The sequence below is a fragment of the Urocampus carinirostris genome, chromosome 4, assembly GCF_059441175.1.
Source record: "Urocampus carinirostris isolate Australia breed hairy pipefish chromosome 4, RoL_Ucar_1.0, whole genome shotgun sequence".
Lineage (NCBI taxonomy): Eukaryota > Metazoa > Chordata > Actinopteri > Syngnathiformes > Syngnathidae > Urocampus > Urocampus carinirostris.
Genome location: NC_142352.1, coordinates 28,643,193 through 28,663,012, shown reverse-complemented (window position 1 = coordinate 28,663,012; position 19,820 = coordinate 28,643,193). Strand labels below are relative to the sequence as shown.

Genomic DNA, 19,820 nt, shown 5'->3' with positions numbered 1-19,820 from the left:
GCATGTTTAACACCCGGAACCAGACTGAACGTTTGGACGAAGAAAAAAGCTGAAGAGAGCAGGTTAGTTGAGGACTTTTATTACAAAGTTACAAAACCAAAACAGAATACTCAGGGCCAGTGATCAAGATTCTTATCCCCCAAAAGGCATCGAAAAATGTCTCACCCCTCTTAAAGATAAAAGGCGTGGATTTGATAAAATAAAATTTATATAGACTGTAATTTTACCGGGAGGGATTCCTACGCAATGAAAACTGTTAAAACTGAACGCAGCTGGATTTTGAAGGTTGTGTGATATGGGCTGACTCATTGGAAGACCATTGCTGGGAAAGTACTGACATTGAAAGGATACATTCAAACATCGTACGAATACAACGAGTAAATACTTAATTCACATTTGTGGATAAACATAAGTTACTAAATAAGTCGTGATTATAAAAGTACCGGTAATGTTCTAATTACATAAACCTAACATAGCTGGAAAGCTCGTGCGATAGTGACAATATACTCGGACACATTTGAATGACCTTACAAAATGATCTCCAATGATGCATTTTTTCGCGGGCCGCATGTGGCTCATTTGTTTTTTTCATAAGGCCCATTAAACAAAAATGGTCAACACATGACAATAAGTAAATTACTACTAACAGTTTTTTTGGGGTGCCAACTTAGTCCCCATCGTCACCCCAGGAAATGGTGCCCCTACAACCCTAGTAATTAAGGGATCCATCCAACCAATCATAATGTAGATATCTGCATGTATATTTATACATAAATGAAATAATTGGATAGGTGTCCAGGAACCTTGGCCAAGGGACAGGAACCAGAAGCGGCAGAGGGACCTTTTTATTCGAACACCGGGACAAGAAACCGAAGCGACCTGACATAGTGTGCTGTCCCATCAGCCAATACAAAGGCTTGGTATAATGAGGGACAAGATTGTGTTTATTAGGCTTAGGTATGTCCAGTTCCTGGTTGGCGCCCTCTGGAGGAAGGTGGTGTACCAAATTTAACACACCAAGGTGGGTTAAAAATAATCTAGTTACTTTGTACTTGTGACACGTTAAAGGTTGTTGAAATAGGAATTTTATTAAAAAAGAAATCACACTTTGATAGTCCTCATTCCTTCGATTCTTTTTTCTTGTTAAACCAATGCTGTAGCAGGTACATAAACACAGCAGTATTTATAAGAAACTGAAGAAACCCTATAGAGAAAATGCCATAATTCACATAGAGAAAGCCGCCGATGGTCGGTCCGACTGTGCGAAGTAAAGGCTGGACCGATGCGCACAATCCCAACATTGTGCCTGGACAAAGAAGCAGAAGGAAATACTTGGTGAAACGTGTATATCAAAATGCATTAAAGGAAAGTAGGGGGGCAATTGTTAGCAGTTTTGCAGGCTTTACCTTTTTTACTGGTTTTTAAACCGCTTTGCTATTGATCAATCCGAATATCGAAGAATGTAAAATGCTCAAAATGTCCTTCTGGAAGTCTACCAACCGCCTAACAAGCCATATGTTGCACTTTCTAATCAGGAAAGACCCCATAGTTTTGTAAGCTAATTCTGGAAAGTTCTTTTCATGATGAGTGCTAAGCTAGTGGGCGTGTGTGGTAAATGGTCCGCATTTATATAGCGCTTTTCAAGTCAATGAAGACCTCCCAAAGCGCTTTATAATGTGCTTCACTTTTACCCATTCTCACACACCGATAGGGAGTCAGCCATGCAAGGCGGCAACCAGCTTATTGGGGGCATTAGGGATTCAGTGTCTTCCCCAAGGACACTTTGAAATAGAAATATAACACGAAGGAGCCGGGAATCGAACTTGCGACCTCTTGCGAGCGCTCTACCTCCTGAGCCAATGCCACCCCGTATAAGTTTTGTCTACGTTTCTACTTGAATTCTTGACGTTTTTATTTTTCAAAAAGCATTTCTCTTGTGTTAAAAAACAAAAACCAAACTTCTATTCTAATTTACTGCCTTAAAAGCGGGGTGTTTTGTGAAAATGACCATTGTTACATTTTGACAGAGTTTGTAAATGAAAATTACAACTTGTTCGTTTTTGTAACACATTTTAAGATACGTTTGTAGGGCATTATGCTAATAGGACGATACTAGAACTTAGGACTGTGTTCTATTTTTTTTAATCTTAAGCCTGTTCTTTATACAGGTCAGGTTTTTAAACCCCCCTAAGACTGAGCACCCCGGGTTCTACGAGGTAGACCTGGGTCCTCCAGTCATCTGCCCTGGAACCCTCGCAGTCAACATTTATGGAGAGCTACCCACATGGAGGATAGAACTTTACTACCGTTCACCCGTGATCTTTGGGTAGTAATTTTCCTTTCTGGAATTCCCTTGACTATGACTGACTAAACCCCAACTGAAATTTTACCTGTGAGAGAAAACTACTGAAAGAATCATCCAATTTTTCTTGACCTCTTGTGCAGTCCCTTCTCGAGGTTTCTTTATTTTCCTCATGTTGAGGTTTTTGAGTTTTTCCTTGCCCTCATGTGGGTTTTAGATCAGGGGATGGTGTAATTATAGTCAGTAATAGTTTGTGCAGCCCTTTGAGACTTCTTGTAATTAGAGGGCTTTACAAATAAACATTAATAAACTTGACTTTATTTAATTTGACACAATATTCTGTAAATATTTTTTGTGTTGTTGTAAATGTTCAAAGATTTTTAATTTCGTTGTTCGGTTAATTGTTCTCCAAGCTCCTGGAAGAACCAAGAGGTGTAATACCCTGAATTGGGTTACACAAAACCTGAATCATTTTCAGTGCCTAAAATCTTTGTTTTGTGTTTATCGTAAATATAAAACTAACTCAGAGGGGAAGATTCAATTATTCGATGATCAGGACATTTCCAAGCAAAAAGTATCGGATCAGTACCATGTATTAGCTCGTATTGGATCCCAGTATCGCCCACCCAAAGCTATCAATAAAAACCCTTTGTGAACTCCAACGAAATCCTTTCACTTGTGTCTTGTTTCGACATGATCTTACCGGTCTCGGATGAAGGCACGCTCTTGGTAAGCAAACTGTCCGTGATGACATTGAAGACGCTGAGCGCAAACATCATGGGCACCACAGTGAGGCAGAAGTGGAACACATTCTGCATGAACGCCTGCAGCCACAAAACAAATCGAGACGGAATATTTCGGTATCGATATCATTGTCCTTTGTATAAACGGGAAACGTGTGTAGTAGTATTAACCCACCAATTTCAAACCCCGTGCAATTTCTCCCACTTGCGCCTTTTTTATCCCTGTGTCAATTATGTTGTCGTCTTTGTACCTTTCCCCGAGTGTGTTTGATTAAAACTTCGAAAACTATTTTTGTGAACAGTCCGTCTTTGTATAATTCTCATGATTCAATGTTGGCAACGTGCGGCTTATAGTCAAGTGCGCGTTTTGTATGTGCGAAATTTGTTACTATTGGACAAGGAGGCGAAGGAGATTCCACGGGATGCCATTTGCTTATTTGAGCTCACTGTTGTTCATTGTTCTGACAATGGCATCATTGTCACTATAATGTTCTTTGATTTCCACACCCTTTAGGACCGATCTGTTTTTTTTTCATACCTTAAAGATTTAATAATAAGAGAGGCTTGTAGGAGAGCTTTAGGAAGGGATAGAATTTTCTTATCTGAGAGCTTTTCTCCTGGTCCTCCTTGCAAGTTCAAAATCCATTGATGTCTTCTCTCCTTATTTTGAGTGTTTGCAGTTGTTTCTTTTGTGTTTTTTAATTTATATTTTTTATATTTCAGAATTTCCTCATTTGGGGGTACTACACTGGTAGGATGTGGTTCAATGCCTGAAAATTCTGAGGCTATCGGCTGCCATCCTTTTCGGTGTGCATAAGCCTCCCACAGGTTGCTTTTCTCACATGGTTATTCTGTGCCTTGGCATAATCATATTTTATCTCATAACTACTTGTTTTCTTCTTATTGTATTTTCAACAATGTGTGTTCATGTGTATGAGTTGTTTGGGGTTTTCGGAGATGGGGTAATTTACTGTCTTGCTGCGTGCTAAATATTTTTATACAGCACTTTGAGTGGCCATTTTTGCCTGAAAAGTGCTTTACAAACAGATTTAATTTGATTTGATAGATAGATAGATAGATAGATACTTTATTCAACCCCACAGGGAAATTCACATTTCATTATCTGGACGGCTTATCCTCAATAGGGTCGTGGGGGTGCTGGAGCCCATCCCAGCTATTTTCGGGCAGTGGGCAGGGGACACCCTGAACTAGTTGCCAGCCAGTCGCATGGCACAGACAACTCACTCGCTCATTTACACCTAGGGACAATTTAGGCCGGCCAATTAACCGGAAATGCATGTTTTTGAAATGTGGAAGAAAACCGGAGTGCCCAGAGGAAACCCACATAGGCACGGGGAGAACATGCAAACTCCAAACAGTAAAGTTTGATGCCATGACCTCAGAATTGTGCCGCACACCCGCTAGCCACTGCGCGGCCGTGCTGCTGGTTTGATATTAATAGTATGTACAAAATGTTTTTTCCTTCTAGAAATTAGTTGGTTGCAGCATATAGTCCGACGCGGGTTAATTAATAAAGACCGGAAATTACAGCAGTACTTATTTTCAACCATTTAATACACATTATCATGATATCTTTAATGTTTTGTTTGGTGGGCTGGGTGGAAAAGCCTGATGGGCCGCATGTGGCTCAAGGGCCTGATCTATAATCATGATGATAATTACAGGCCTCCATCTTTTCAAGTGGGAGAACAATTGTTGATAGATTAAATACCTTTTTCCTCACTTTATATGAAGTAGAAGACTTCTGATGAAAGGATGGCAGAAAAAAATACATATGAACACAAACCTGTCATGAGATATGTATGTTTGTTCGTCACATAAGGAAATATATCAGTCGAAAACCTTCATACATGCTTTTATTTGCTTCTCGCCAATAATTAAAGGCATTTTCAAAGTCATAACATTTAATAGGTTAATCTAAAACTTATCAACATTGCCTAAAAACAAGCTTCAAGTATTATTTCCATTACTGTAATTTATTTTCTTTCTAAGTAACTCAGGAGTAAATAGGAGGTCCCTTGTAAGTGAGGGGGACGTTGCACAACAGGGAAATTGTTGGGTTGTACCCTGTTGGGCTGCTATGCATCACACTAGTGTGCAAGTCCACAGTTTTGAGTAAATTTAAAATAATTTAAAAATCAGACGATTTTAAACTATCCGTGTAAAGACTTTGGTATTAAATGTATTCATTTTCTTAGGTTTTTTTTTTTCTTATTACCCAGAAGTCCCCCATTCCACAGTGCAGAATGACTATACACGTGTGCGATTGAGTGTGTACCTGAGCCAGGCCCACCAAAGCAAATATTCCAATGGACAGAAGTAGCAGTGAAGTCTCTGAGTATCTTGCTGTGAGTCGCCCGATCACGCCTCCTTGAACCACCTGAAAAAAAAAGGCTTTGGATTCAGTGACCGTATTTTCCGGACTATAAGGCGCACCCAAAAACCCCAATATGACTAGAAAATGCATATACATATATGTGCAGAAGGATTTACGGTATGCTACTGTATTTGCGCAATGACTTGATAAACATCGGATTGTATATAATGGAATTCGAACCCGGCTAAGTGGCGGTGAGAGCGCTGACACTTTACCACTAGAGGTACAGATAACGGGTGGGCGGATCGATGCAAGAATCAATATGATTGATTCTATTGATATTAGGCTAGTAATTGGATGGGATGAGTGCTATTGTCCTGGAATTGATACTTCACCCCTCCACCAATTTCCTCAAAGCGCCGCTTCTCTATGAAGATGGAGCAGCACTTCTCTCTCACTCAGCACCCTCGGCCACTCTAAGTTGATACCCGAATGAGTGACTGACAGGCACAATTTTAGCACCTTACCCTACCTGGCCTGTTGCTGCGTCTGGCCTTCTAGGCAGAAAATAGGGCCAAATCTAGGTATGCACACGTTTTAGAAGCTAAATATGACATCGGCAAACTGGGAGCGCAGTACGGTATGGACTTTTCGTTTTAAATAACAGAAAAGGACAATGCCAGGTTTCATATGTGTGGTAAATTGGTCTGCTATTGTAGGTAGATTTTCATGAACACATGAAGAAAGTTCACCCTGCAGAGAGCAATTAGCTGCAACCATTCATGGTGCTAGAAACTAATGTTAAGAGAATGGAGAAAACTGAAAGTCTTTCAATAAAACCGTAACATTAAAATGCACAGGCGAAAAAGTGGACGGACTGTTTAACCTATCACAATGCAGAACAGAATGCACTATGCAAATCAAAATGCACTATGCAAATCAGTTTTTCTGGCACTGTAAAAATAGTGTGATAATGAGATAATATACAAAGCAAGCTTTAGAGCTTATCTATATCACTACTGGTCTAAAAGGGTAGGTGCTCTCACCGCCACATCCTAGGTCCGAATCCCATTGTATACAATGTTGTAAGATTTTGGCTGGCGACACTTATCAAATGATTCATCATTGCAGTGATAAATACAGCAATTGTATAAAGAGCCGAATCAAGAAGTAGCTGTTACTGTAGTCTCAAATATATGACAAATTACTATTTTTTGAGGGTGCGCTTTATAATCTAATGCACACTATAGTGCAGAAAATATGATACTTTGTTGCAATAAGAACAAAATACTTCTTTTATTTTCACTGCAGACAATTGTTTGAAATGGCCTTACCATCTGGGATATTCCAAAGTACGCCATCATGTATCCGTTTTGCTCAGGCGTCAGCTTGAAGAACTCCAACGCAATTATCGAGAACATCACTTGGAAAATTACTTCATAAAACACAACAACAAGCAGTTACCTAAATGTTGTGATGTTCTTAAAGGGACACTGTGTACTGTTTGACCACTAGAAGTCACTGCATTGTGTTGTGCAGGGGTGGGCAAACTACGGCTGATGGGCCCCACCAAGCTTTATAATCCGGCCCGGCCAACGAAAAAGGTAAAAATATCATGAACTCATACATGATTTTAAAAAAGTAATAATAACAAACATTTGTTGTGGTTTTGGTAGCGGTATTTCCCTTTATGGTTGCACGTTTAGATGATTGCACGTTTAGTTCATGTTTTTCTTTGCGAATTGTTTAAATCCATATTGTTTGCTCTCAATAAATGATGGCTTTTTACACACTAGGAGGTGCTTAATACACAATGTCCCTTTAATATTGCTGGGCGAAAATGAAAAAGACAATCTCTCACCTGACGGTAATCCAGTAACAATCTTCACAACAAAGGTTGACGTCACTCCTGGAAACTTCATCAGTCTTGTGATCTGGCTCACACTGAATATCGACTTGCTTTTGGCCTCAGCTGTAAAGGGCAGGAATTACAAGAACATGAATATTAGAGAATACCGTATTCCGTGACTGCAGACAAGCTGGCAGGATTAAACTACACTGTAATTAAATCAAATTTGTTGAAAAATGTTGTTATCTTTGGCCATCATTATTTTTCTTATTTCAATACACACACACACACACATATATATATCTTTATGTGTGTGTGTGTGAGAGAGGCTCATGTTATGTAAATAAATACAAATTCCTAAATATTTCATGCGTATATGATAGTTCATGTACTTTTTCTTGTTATTCAAATCAATGCGTATATATATATATATATATATATATATATATATATGTTTTAATTAATAAAAGTTCTTTACGAAAAAAGAATGTTTCATTTTCAGTGTTAATTTGGAGTTATTGCCATTCTTTGTAACCATGCACACAGAACGAAATGTCGATACACCTGACCCTTTCTCTAATTAGGTCAACAATTTTGCTAAAGAGTTGTAGCCAACGTACAATATATCTCATCTCATCTCATTAGCTGCACCGCTTCTCCTCAGTAGGGTCACGGGGGTGCTGGATCCCATCCCAGCAATCATCGGGCAGTGGGCAGGGGACACCCTGAACTGGTTGCCAGCCAATCGCAGGGCACACAGGGACAGACAACTCGTTCGCTCATTCACACCTAGGGACAATTGGACCGGCCAATCCACCTGAAATGCATGTCTTTGGAATGTGGGAGGAAACCGGAGTGCCCGGAGGAAACCCACGCAAGCACAGGGAGAACATACAAACTCCGCACAGGAAGTCCGGTAGCTGGATTTGAACCCACACAGGAGGTTCCCAAGACCTTAGAACTGTGCCGCACACGCGGTATCCACTGCGCTGCCGTGCTGCCCCGTACAATATCTATTTTTTTAAAATATAATTTCCCAAAAACATGTTTGGGAAACTCAAGTGTTGCTTACATTCTGTTTTGATGGTTGGACTTTTCGTGCTTTGCGGGATAAAGCTTAATACCAACAGCAGACTTAATGTACTTCCGGCAGCGCCACCATACGCAGCAATTCTCTCCCTAGGAAACAAGATCAATTGATCATTTTGTAGAATAATACAGTAATCCCTCTTCATTTTGCGGTGGGTTGTGTTCCAGCCCGGTAGCCTAGATGGTAGGGCGCCCGCTCTGAGACTGGAAGGTCGCTGGTTCAAGCCTCGGCCGAGTCATACCTAAGACTTACAACATTGGTACTCATTGCCTCCCTGCTTGGCGCTCAGCATTAAGGGTTGGAATTGGGGGGTTTGGTCATGACTAAAATGGCTGCGCCCTGTTTGGCTGCGGCTGCATCGGCTCGCTACAGTTTAACTGTACGGGTCAGGTGTATCGACATTTCGTTCTGTGTGCATGGTTACAAAGAATGGCAATAAAAGTAAATTCTTCTTCTTCTTCTAAAAGGAACGTGCATTTTTTACAATTATTATGCAATAAAAAACATTATTTTACATTGAAACCATATTGACAAGCTCAGGAATTTGTTCAATAAATAAAAGTACTGTACTTTAAATGAAAATCTTTTATATACAAAAAACTATCGTAATGTCAGATTATAATTTTGATCATCAATGTGAACTGACGGCTTCAAATTGCAGTGATTATTGGCGCCTACCGCGACCCAAGTACTGGGAATTGGATTGGATGGGAGAAAAAGAAAAATTAGCATGAAAGAAAATACAAAGTACTGTCGGAAGAATAGTGACTCAGGTGTATTTATCTTTTCTTCTGGCATAGGTGGGCCGTGAGGGCCTACAAGGCCTTCTTTGCTGGCCTAAAAATATCTTAATGAACTAACCGACTAACCACCCAACCAACCAATGATTATCTGCATATCTTCAGTAGGGACGCGCGGGTGCTGGGGCCCATCCCAGTTGTCTTCGAGCAGTGGGCAGGGGACACCCTTAACTGGTTGCCAGCAGGGCACACAGAGACATAAATACGCTCACTTATACCTGTTTTTGGAGTCACTATGGGGGAAAACCGGAGAGTCCAGAAGAAACCCTAGCAGGCCTGGGGAGAACATGCAAACTCCATATAGAAAGGCTGGTGGCTGGATTCAAACCCATGAACACTCCGAAGCTAGACGCTAACCACTCGATCACCTTGCCGCAAATATCTAAATCATCATTTTATCCATCAATACTTAGCAAATAATTCCAAATTGTCAGGTTCCTTTTATTGCGTCTCCCTGGTTGCGCTACTTCCAGATGTGTGCTTTCATATTTAAGCATTTAATCAATTACATTTCAGCCATTAATTGTTGCTAGGCTCAGAAATCCCTTCATATCAGTCTTCGAGAAAGTCTTGGTTTAGCCAATCAGATTCCGAGTTGGCGTCTAAACGCAAGCTTGCTGGCATTGAAAAATGTCACCAGTTTTACAGGTGGGGGAGTTCAAGTATCTCGAGGTCTTTTTCACGATTGAGGGTAGGATGGATCGGGAGATTGACAGACAGATCAGCGCAGAGTCTGCTGTCATGCGGACACTGTACCAGACCACCGTGGTGAAGGACCTGTGCCGAAGGGTCGATCTATGTTACTAACCTCACTTATGGTCATGAACTATGGGTCATGACCGAAAAAACAATATCCCGGATACAACCAGATGAAATGAGTTTCCTCCACAGGGTGTCTTGGCTCTCCGTTAGAGATTGGGTGAGAAGCTCTGTCATCTGTTGCTCCTCCGCATTGATAGGAGCCAGTTGAGGTGGCTTGGGCATCGAATAAGAATGCCTCCTGAACGCCTGCCCCAGGAGGTGTTCTAGGCATTTCCCATTGGCAGGAGTCCCCGAGGACTATCCAGGATACACGTCTCTAGGCTGGTCTGGGAACACCTCGAGATCTCGTTGGATGAGCTGGATGAAGTGGTAGGGGATAGGAAGGTCTGGGCGTTCCTGCTGAGGCTGCAGCCCCCGCCACCCGACCCCGGATAAGCAGAAGAAAATGGATGGATGGACAATTTGAACCTTTTTTAAATATAAATTTAAAGTCAACAACTCAGAATCCCTAAAAACATGCATATTGGCCAATCACAAGAGGAAAAAAAATGTCTCAAAGGGAACCGGCTCTTGATTGGTGGGCAGGCCGCTCCTGTGGTTCACTTTAAAGAGCCGGCTAACACAGCCAGTTGGTTGGAGAATGACACATCACTAACATCCATCACTTAAGGCCTAGGTGTGAAATAGGTTTCTGATAGTGTTTATCATCCCCCTGAAAAAGATGGTGTCCCACTCACCCATATCGTGTGACAAGATGGCCACCCAAAGTAGAGCCAATAATCATTCCAAAGCCGAAACAAAGACCTAGTTTGGAAAGAGCATCGGCACGTTTCTCAGGCTCTGAAAGGTCTGCGACAACCATCTGGCAAGCTGCAGACAAAGAGTCGGAAATGCGGAGCATGTTTAGTTATGTTTTGCAAAGCTCTTAAGTAAAACAGTGCATGCTAACTTAAAAGAACACTGTGTAATATTTGACCAATACATGCCGCTGTGTAGTGCAACCAAAATCGAGTGCTACAATGCGCAAGGGAGATTGCAAACTACAAAGACTCAAAGTTACCTTAAAGCATCATTTTTCTTTCTTATTTTTTTTCCCCCAACCTTTCACAGGTTTAGCAGTTTTAGAGCTAAATCAGGGGTCTCAAACTTGCAGCCCCGGGGCCAATTGCGGCCCTCAGGACACTAGTTAATATAAAAGTTTAAGGGACAATGTGTAATATTTGACCATTAGATGTTGCTGTTTTGTAGTGTTACAAAGCAGCAAAATAATACAAACAACAGAGACTCAAAGTGACCATAAAGCATCATTTTCTTTCCCCTATTAACCAGCCTTTTGCAAAGAAAAAGAAGGAAAGAAAAGATAGAAGAAACAAAGAAGATGTAAAAGAAAAGAAGAAAAAAGCGAGAGAAAAAAGCAGGAAATAAAAACAGAAAGAAAGAAGGAAGGAAAGAAAAAAGAATGAAGAAAACCAAACAAAAAAGGTAAAAAGACAAAAAGAGTGAAAGAAAAGATAGAAGAAACAAACAAGAGATAAGAGTAAAGAAAAAAAGCAAGAGAAAAACAAGGAAAGAAAAACAAAGAGAGAAGGAAGGAAAGAAAAAAGAACGAAGAAAAACAATCAAAAAAAGGGAAAAAGACAATTAACTTAAGAAAGAAGAAATGTGGAAGAGAATGAGGCAAAGCTTGAAGAAAGGACTGAAGAAAAGAAAAAGGGGAATAAAAACAAAAATAATTGTTTTTTGGGGGGGGGAAGGAAAAATAAAGAATAAAAAGACAGGTTTTTGGTCTTCAGTGGTATGATTTTTAGAGATTTCCGCTTCCTCTAGGTGAGCCTCATCTTAAGTCACATAAATAGAAATCTTTTAAAAATGCATGTTTAAATAATAGTTCATGTAATTTTGCCAATTATTTCAATTAATATTCGGGTTTTTTTGATGAATGACACGCTTTACCACTAAAAGGCCCTAAATAATACACACTGTCCCTTTAAGTGCAGCCCCAGCGGATTTCAGATAAATGTATGTTTTGTTTTTTCTTTCTTTCAGATCTCATTTAGTGTAAAGGAATTTTATAAAACGATATTTGAAAACAATGAAACATTTTTATCAGAACTTTTTTCCGAGGAAAATCTAATTTTGGCCCAATCTAACTCCCAAACTATATCTGGTAGTCCCCAACTAAATTGAGTTTGAGACCCGTGGTAAATAATACACAATGTCCAGTTTACGTAACAGTGCCTTGTAAAAGTATTGCCCCCCCTAAGAACATTTTGTCCTATTGCCACGAACAGGCTTCAAACTCAAAGATAAAAACTCAAAATAATTTCGAATAATCAACAGATAGTGAACACAAACGAAATGTATTCAACATTTTGTATTGCGCTAACACATAACAAAATGAAAAGTAGGCGTTGCAAAAATATTGATCCCCTTTGGATTCATACTTCGTACAGCCTCCTTTTGCTACGATCACAGTCTTTTTTGGATATGTCTTCATACGTTTTGTATATCTGGAAACAGAAATATGTCCCCATTCTTCCTTACAAAACAGCTGAAGTTCCTTAATGTATGATGGTTATCATTTGTGCACAGTATTTTTCAGATCTTTCTACAAATGCTCTATAGGATTGAGGTATGGACTTTGGCTTGGGCGTTTTTACACTGTTATATTGTTAGTTTTGAACTGTAGATTTTGCTTTTTTTAGGGTCGTTTTTCTGTTGGAAGGTGAACCGGCACCCCATTATCAGGTCTCTTGCGGACACCAACAGATTCTCTGCCAGAATCTCCCTGGATTTGGCTTCATCCATCTTCCCATCAACTTTAACGATCCTCCCAGTCCCTGCTGAAGAAAAGCAACCCAAGAGCATGATGCTGCCACCCCCATATTTGACAGTGAGAGGTGGTATTTTTCAGGGAAATGTGCAGTATTACTCTCACACCAAACGTGACGCTTTGCATTCACCCCAAAATGTTTGTTCTGGTCCTCTCTGACCAAAGCACCTTGTTCCACATGCTATTTTTGTCTTCCATGTGGCTTCTTGCAAATGCCAAACAGGATTTTAATAGTATTCTTTCAGAAAGGTTTTTTTTTCCTTGCAACTCTTTCATAAAGGGCATTTTTATGCAGAGTACTACTAATAGCTGTCTAATGTACAGATTGTCCCACCTCAACTGTGTACGCCTGCAGGACATCCAATGTGATCATGGGCTTCTTGGTTGCTTTTCTGATTAGTTTTTTCTGTTTGGGTAAAAGTTTAGAGGTGCTGGCAGGTCTTGGTGGCTTTATGCTCTCTTTATTTTGATATTATTGCTCACATAATGCTTCAGGAGATGTATAAATGCTGCACCATCTTCTTCTATCCCATTCATTCTTTTAACATTTCCACAACTTCAGGTGTTCATAATTCTGTCATAATACTTCATAATGCTGTCTGTTCAGGTGCATTCAAACTGAGACTTAATGGCACCCAGGTGCACTCTGTTTGTCATTTAGTTCAACATTGGATCATTCAGAAGTCAGTGCCGAACTTCTGGAGTCAGTTGGCAGAGATAACGGGGGCAATCTTTTTGCAACACCTACCTTTCAATCTTTTTGTCGTAAATATAATTTAAAATTTTGAAATATTTTGGTTCCGCTTTACAATTGTCTATCACAAGTTGTTGATTTTTAGAAAATATTTGCAGCTTTTTAACTTTAAGTTTGAAGCCTGAAATGTGGCAACATGACAAAAAGTTCGGTTGGGCAATTATTTCGCTAGGTACTGTAGTGGATAAAAGTTCAATGCGTGGGATAACGCGTGGCTCAAGAGAGCTGCTCACCTGGGAGTACATGCATGACAACTGTGGGAAGTTTGTGGATAAAAAGCATGGCAGGAGAATCTGCTATAGCCAATAGGATGAAAAAAACAATATTGGCAGCGCAGGCCAATGACAGAGCTGCTCGGGCACCGATAACGTCTGCAAACCTACAACGTAATAAAGGAAAAACTACAAAACACGTTCAGAGATGCTCACTAAATGTCTTAAAGCAGGGGTGGGCAAACTATTTAGAATGACAGGCAGCACTGGGTTAAAACATGTGGCCAAGGGGCCCAGTCCTGGAGAACTATCAATGTTTTCTCGTTTATGAATAAATATACGGTACATGCAGATAGCTACATGAAGTGTATTTTTTAATATTTGTTTTTAAATAGATAAGGTTCATCAATTGATTTTGAAACGTTCACAATTAAATCAAAATAATATATTAGGTCCCTGTTTCAAACCAAAATATCGATATTTAGTTTTGTAGTATTACTGCAGTTGTATTTATTTTAATATTTCTGTAATAGTATTCCTGAAATAGTACTTCTGTATTAAAATATAACTGTCTTTCTGTAATTTTTTTTTCAGAATAAAAGCAAAATATTTTACCAGGTCCCTGTTTTCAAGCACTTAATTTAATATTTAGTTTTGTAGTAACATTGCAGTTGTTTGAAATATTTCTGAAGTATTACTGTGGATGTTTTGTAGTAATGTTTCTGTATTATAGTATTATGGCAGTAGTATTTTTGTAGCATTTATTTCAGAATGAAATTAATATCATATATTAGGTCCCTATCTTCAAGCACTAAATTTGATATTTTGTTTTGTAGTTTATTTGTATTTTTGTAGTATTTCTGCCGTATTGTTTTATAATATATTTGTAGTATCACAGTGGATTTATTTTTGTAGTATTTATGTATTATTATTTATGTAGTAATATCTCTGTATTACATTATTACTGTAGTAGTATTTTTTTAATTGCATTTTGATTTTCAAAACGAAAAAAAAAACCAAAAATAAAATATATATATATATATATATATATATATATATATATATATTTTTTTTTTTTTTTTTTTTTTAATATATATATATATTAGGTCCCTGTTCTCCATCACTAAATCTGATATATAGTTTTGTAGTAAGTTTGTAGTTTTTTGTAGTATTACTTTTCTAATATTTTGCAGTAGTATTTCTATGTTGTAGTATTACCGTAGTAGTATTTTTGTCGTGATAATTTTTTTTAGAATGAAAGCTGAATAATATATTAGATCCTTGTCTTTCAGCACTAAATTTGATATTTATTTTTGTAGTAATTTTGTAGATTACTGTGGTATTTCTGTAGTAGTAGTATTTTTGAAGTAAACACACAAAGGGAGGAGAGGGACAAAACTAGCACAAAAAATAGTAATTTCTTTAGTAGTATTACTTTATTCATTATTATATATATGTAAATATACTTAAACCATTTTCGTTTAGTGGGCCATATTAACAATCCTGTGGTCCGCGGACCGTAGTTTGCCCACCCCTGTCTTAGAGGGAAGGTAAACTCAAATAATATTTTTCAAAAAGAAATTATCTGGGGCCCACCTTGATTTGTATTATGCTTGTAGAATATAACATAAAATCAATATCAACCTGTTTTTATGCATCTCTGGAAGCAGCCGTTTTGAGATTTGCTCTCCAGAGATGATACCAGTGAATTTGCCCAAAGCTTGCCAAACGACCAATAACGGATCAGCTGCTTTCTGAAGCAGAGCCATCATTCGTCATTTAGTGAAATCATGCAACTGTGATGTCATCATCACTTGACAGAAACTGTCAAAATGGCCACCTCCAATGGTATACTACAATTCAAGTATTTGAGATCACCTAGACATTTTTGTGTTTTCCATAAAAAAGTCACTTTTTTGGTCAAATGTCTCTTTTCTTTTGCCCATATTTGTCACAGTTGCCATGGCGCCCAATTGGCCCCGCTCGTGTGGCGCCAGCTGCGGCTCATTGACAGATTGGCTTTCCGTCTATTTAAGCTCAGTGCTCTCACTCTTTGTTTGTCGGTCTGTCAACGAACGTCTGCCCCGCAAGACGTGGGTTTGACTCGGTCCTGTTTCCTATTGGCATTTCCTGCACAGTATTGTTCCCGTTTTTTTGTCCTAAATAATATTGGTTTCCAGTTTCTTTCCTGTCTATTTTTGTCCTGTTTATAATTCTCTCCAGTTTTCATTACCGTCTAGTTTGTCCTGTTTTATTTCAATATCCTGTTTCATTATCATTCCTGTCTGTCCCGTCCTTTCCGGTATCAACCCCATCTGTCCAATATCTACTCAGGCAATTGGAATAGATCTCGTCGGCCTCTGGCTTTCTATCTTTTACGCCAGACTGCTGCCTAACGTGTACGACTCCCCATTTCCCGCAAAATAAAAGGCTTGTGTGAGAAACGTCACGCGTTTGGGTCCAGAACCTGTTCTGGTTCATGACAATATTAATCTCGTCCTTTTGTTGACCAGTCCCAGATATGGCGTTTTCTTTGCCATTCTACCTTGAAAGCTACTATCTTGGAGTCTTCTCTTCACTGTAGACGTTGACACTGGTGTTTTCCGGGAACTGCAAGTTGAGAACCTGTAAGGCGTCGATGTTTCAAACTAGAGACTCTAATGTACTTGTCATCTTGCTGATTGTGCCTTTTACTTCTTTGTACTCTGGCCAGAGCCTGTTAGTGCTGTTCTCCAAGGGGAGTAGTACACACCGTTGAAGGAGATCTTCAGCTTCTTGCAATTTCTCGTATGGGATATCCATCAATTCTTAAAACAAAAATAAACTGTTGAGTTTCACATGAAGGTGTTTTTCTGTCCATTATAAAAGTTTAAATCACACCCACAAGTGTGATACTCCAGATACTTGACCAGCTCAAATGGAAAGTCCCCTTTTTAGCTTTTCTAACCAACTAAACCGTTTTCAGCTGTGCTACCATAGTTGCACAAGGGTTTCTGATCATCCATTAGCCTTTTAACGAAATTGGTAAACAAAATTTACTAATAAAACACTGGAGTGGCAGCACGGCGTCGCAGTGGTTAGCGCGTGTGCGGCACAGTTCTAAGGTCTTGGGAACCTCCTGTGTGGGTTCAAATCCAGCTACCGGACTTCCTGTGCGGGGTTTGTATGTTCTCCCCGTGCTTGCGTGGGTTTCCTCCGGGCACTCCGGTTTCCTCCCACATTCCAGAGACATGCGTATCAGGTGGATTGGCCGGTCCAAATTGTCCCTAGGTGTGAATGAGCAAGCGAGTTGTCTGTCCCTGTGTGCCCTGCGATTGGCTAGCAACCAGTTCAGGGTGTCCCCTGCCCACTGCCCGATGATTGCTGGGATTGGCTCCAGCACCCCCGCGACCCTACTGAGGATAAGCGGTGCAGCTAATGAGATGAGATGAAAACACTGGAGTGGTGGTTACTGGAAATGGGACTCAACAAACCTATGTGGATATTGCATTAAAACAGACATTCGCAAAATAACAATCTATGGAGTGTATTTCTGATTATTCTCATTTTATATTCATTGAAAAAAGTGCTTTTCCTCCCAAAATAAGGATATTTCCAATCAACCCCCAAATTTGTGAACGGTATCATAAATAAAAACAGGTAGATACTGCTTTTTAAGTCATATTCTACAAACATCAGGTGCCATATTTAGACTTGCACAGGCAAGACCATGCAACACTTATTTTAGTGAATCTATTCGATCGACTTTGACGCTTACCTTCCAAACAGAGGACCTCCAAAAAGCTGGATGAGACCAACCGTGGTTTGCAAATAACCAAACCACAAAGTGTCAAAGCCCAATTTGTTCGCCAAATACTGTTAAGGAGGATAAAAACAGATGTTAACATTGTACATTTTTAACTGTGAGGCAAATACATTCAATTTATGTGCAGAATTTATAGTATATAGTGCTAGCGATGACAGACAAGTCAAGTCATGTTTGTTTCTATAGCCCTTAATTACAAAGAGTCTGAAAGGGCTGCACAGACCACAGATTATTGCAAACCACGGACTATTATTACACCATCCTCTGATCTAAAACCTATATGAGGGCAAGGAAAAACTCAAAAACCTCAACATGAGGAGAATTTAACCTTGAGAAGGGACCGCGCACGAGGTAACCCCCCTTCCAGGTTGACCAGGCTGCAATGGATGTTGCAATAACATATAATACATCTATTGTCAACTTAAAATATAGGTTATTTATATGCTAAATGACGCAACTTGTTTAGACCCCCCATAATGCTGCAATTTTATTTGGATTGTTTTAGGTCAAGTAGAAGTTTACAAGTAATGTTACAATAACTGCATCAAAAACAAATACACTAGTTCCGAACAATGGAGTCTGTACTTTGACCAGAACAAAGAGATGAGAACTAGAATACCTTACTCTGATATTTTTTGTGCCCATTTCCTATCTTGTAAATCATCATAGTGATCTGGTTTAGATGTACTTGATTTCAGAATGCCTTACTAAGTGTAAGTAGGATAAGTGTCAGAGAAATACTCTTAAGTGTTTGCTACCAATGCCTACTATAGACTGTAAAGTTGCTACTACTGGTGCTAGGTACTAGATCTTATATAATAAAAAACGTATAACATTGATAACATTGTCAGTAATATGCACTTTATATAACATATATTTAATAATAATGCATTCATTAATTCTTAATTCAGATTATTATTGATAAATTCTCGTGATCATCAATATTACTGATCCCACCAAAACAAACGACATATTTAAGGTGGGCGCAAGCTGAGGAAAGTCAATTCTCCTGAATATGAGGTGAAAATGTCACACACATAAGCTCCATAAACTGCCTCGCACAATCTATGTGTGGCACCAATCAAAAGAACTTTGATCACAAAAATAAAGTCGCTATCTTGCTGCTTGCGCATACTTTGTGCTTATTTAAGACATTAGTATCGACAATCGGCTGGTATAAACTGGCATGAAACAGCTTCCTGTTACACAAACTTTGTAGTGAGTATTTGGACGAAGAAAACAAGAGCTGAAAAAGGAAGTTCTGTTGAGGATTTTTATTTACAAAAAGAAAAGGTTTATTTATTTACCTCATGTTGAGGTTTTGAGATTTTCCCTGCTCTCATGTAGGTTTTAGATCAGAGGATGGTGTAATAATAGTCTGTGGTTTGCAATAATCGGTGCAGCCCTTTGACACTCATTGTGATTAAGGGCTATACAAATGTTTATTTGACTTGACTTGCATTCCGCCGTTCTGCCTCAACAATGCGCGCGCAGCTAGTCTACGTCACACTTGTTTACAAACCCGGAAAGCTGTCAATAGCATCAATGACACATGGAAGATTGGGTCACTTCATGAAAAAACACAAACTTTCTTGAAACACTTACGGGCGTAATGGAGAACTGTATAAACATCCATGTTATATCCAGAGCGGCGATTAAAAACACCACGTAAATAACTGTCGTCTTCTTCATACGAACGGCATCATTAGCTTTAAAGCTAACCGATGCCGTTTCGTCGCTGGCTTCTCCTTTTGCAGTCATGTTGTCTCCAAAAAAACGTCAAAAGAATAAAAAGCCGCCCAGCGTTGTTGTATTTCCCCACGAGTAAGGAGAATGGCGCTAAGTCAACTATGGAAATATAACGTCGTTCGTTCTCCTGTACAAACAAGTTAAGTTGTTATAATAAATGAACTTTGGAGCGGAAACCGAAACGAAAAGGAAACGAACGTCAAACGTTTAACAAACGGGAAGCAGGAATCATGACAAAAAATGTAATCCGTTCATTGTCATTGTTAAAATGAAGGAAGAGCTTTTGTTTGCCCGAAATCCTGCTGCTCCAAGTAGCCTCCCAAACCGTGTTTCCCTACATCCCCCCTTAACTTTATTCCTTTTTTGGCTTTCCTTTATGTTTTTTATTGATTTATTGATTTTACATTTTTTGTCCATTTTCTTCGCTCTGCCCTTTATTTCTTTCCCATCATATTTTGTCTTTCTTTTCCCCCTTTATTTTTTAGTTATGTTATTTTTTTCCTCTCTTTTGATCTTCCTTTTCCTTTTTTTCTCCTGTGTTTTCCCCTTTATTTTTTCCTTTATTCTTTTCCTGTATTCTTTT

At 39.1% G+C, this 19,820-nt stretch overlaps 1 protein-coding gene across 1 annotated transcript; it reads right to left on the bottom strand.

Moving 5' to 3' along the window:
• Positions 1-58: 58 nt before the first annotated feature.
• Positions 59-19,565, bottom strand: slc67a1 (solute carrier family 67 member 1). The gene is made up of 10 exons (XM_088334033.1): positions 19,094-19,565; positions 17,441-17,538; positions 13,705-13,850; positions 10,622-10,754; positions 8,305-8,411; positions 7,245-7,355; positions 6,718-6,818; positions 5,345-5,446; positions 3,006-3,126; positions 59-1,306 (listed from the first exon to the last, which is right to left on the bottom strand). Exons 1-10 carry the CDS (start codon positions 19,247-19,249, stop codon positions 1,119-1,121), a joined length of 1,263 nt encoding a protein of 420 aa, XP_088190159.1. The 5' UTR covers positions 19,250-19,565; the 3' UTR covers positions 59-1,118.
• Between the last annotated feature and the right edge of the window lie 255 nt (positions 19,566-19,820).

What these genes read in the sequence shown, in the direction of transcription:
- slc67a1 (XM_088334033.1), bottom strand. Translation starts at nt 19,249, where the DNA reads ATGACTGCAAAAGGAGAAGCCAGCGACGAAACGGCATCGGTTAGCTTT. An exon ending in GGAGGTCCTCTGTTTGGAAG is followed by an intron (nt 13,851 to 17,440) that starts GTAAGCGTCAAA and finishes ATTACGTTGTAG; the next exon opens with GTTTGCAGACGTTATCGGTG. An exon ending in ACTTTGGAATATCCCAGATG is followed by an intron (nt 5,447 to 6,717) that starts GTAAGGCCATTT and finishes TTTTTTTTTCAG; the next exon opens with GTGGTTCAAGGAGGCGTGAT.